At 51.1% G+C, this 442-nt stretch overlaps 1 protein-coding gene across 1 annotated transcript in view; it reads left to right on the top strand.

The window, feature by feature from the left end:
• The window catches only part of SRRT (serrate, RNA effector molecule), a gene marked incomplete at both ends in the record, with an annotated part of 2,610 nt that overhangs the window by 225 nt on the left and 1,943 nt on the right, over window positions 1-442 (top strand). Inside the window, one exon of the mRNA XM_009079072.1 lies at window positions 148-378. Within this exon, the coding sequence (XP_009077320.1) occupies window positions 148-378 (231 nt within the window). The remainder of the gene's footprint in view (window positions 1-147; window positions 379-442) is intronic.

A 442-nucleotide genomic window follows, 5' to 3' on the forward strand; every position in this document is an offset into this window, starting at 1 on the left:
ATTTGGTGTTTTTTGGTGTCTTTTTTGGGGTTCCTGATCTGTTTTTTGGGTTCCTGATCTCTTTTTGAAGTTCCTGATCTTTTTTTGGGGTGCCTGATCTCTTTTTTGGGTTTTCCCCCCTTATTTTTTACCCTTTTTTTTTTTCAGCTGAGAGAATGCGAACTCAGCCCTGGAGTTAACAGAGATTTAACTCGTCGCGTCCGGAACGTTTCGGGTTTAACCCAACACAGAACCGTGGTCAGACACGACATCAAACTCGCTGCCAGGCTGGTCCAGGCCCTGGATGCAAGGGCACAGCTTTGGGGGGACCCTCATGGACCACCCCAAACTGGGGACAACCCCCAGGACCCCAATTCTGCTCCTACTGCCACTGCTGGCGTGAGTGGGGCAACTGGAGGAGCTCTGAGGGCATCTTAGGGGGATTTGGGGGTCCCTGAAGGTA

This window comes from Acanthisitta chloris, unplaced genomic scaffold (genome assembly GCF_000695815.1).
Source record: "Acanthisitta chloris isolate BGI_N310 unplaced genomic scaffold, ASM69581v1 scaffold35587, whole genome shotgun sequence".
Classification (NCBI taxonomy): domain Eukaryota; kingdom Metazoa; phylum Chordata; class Aves; order Passeriformes; family Acanthisittidae; genus Acanthisitta; species Acanthisitta chloris.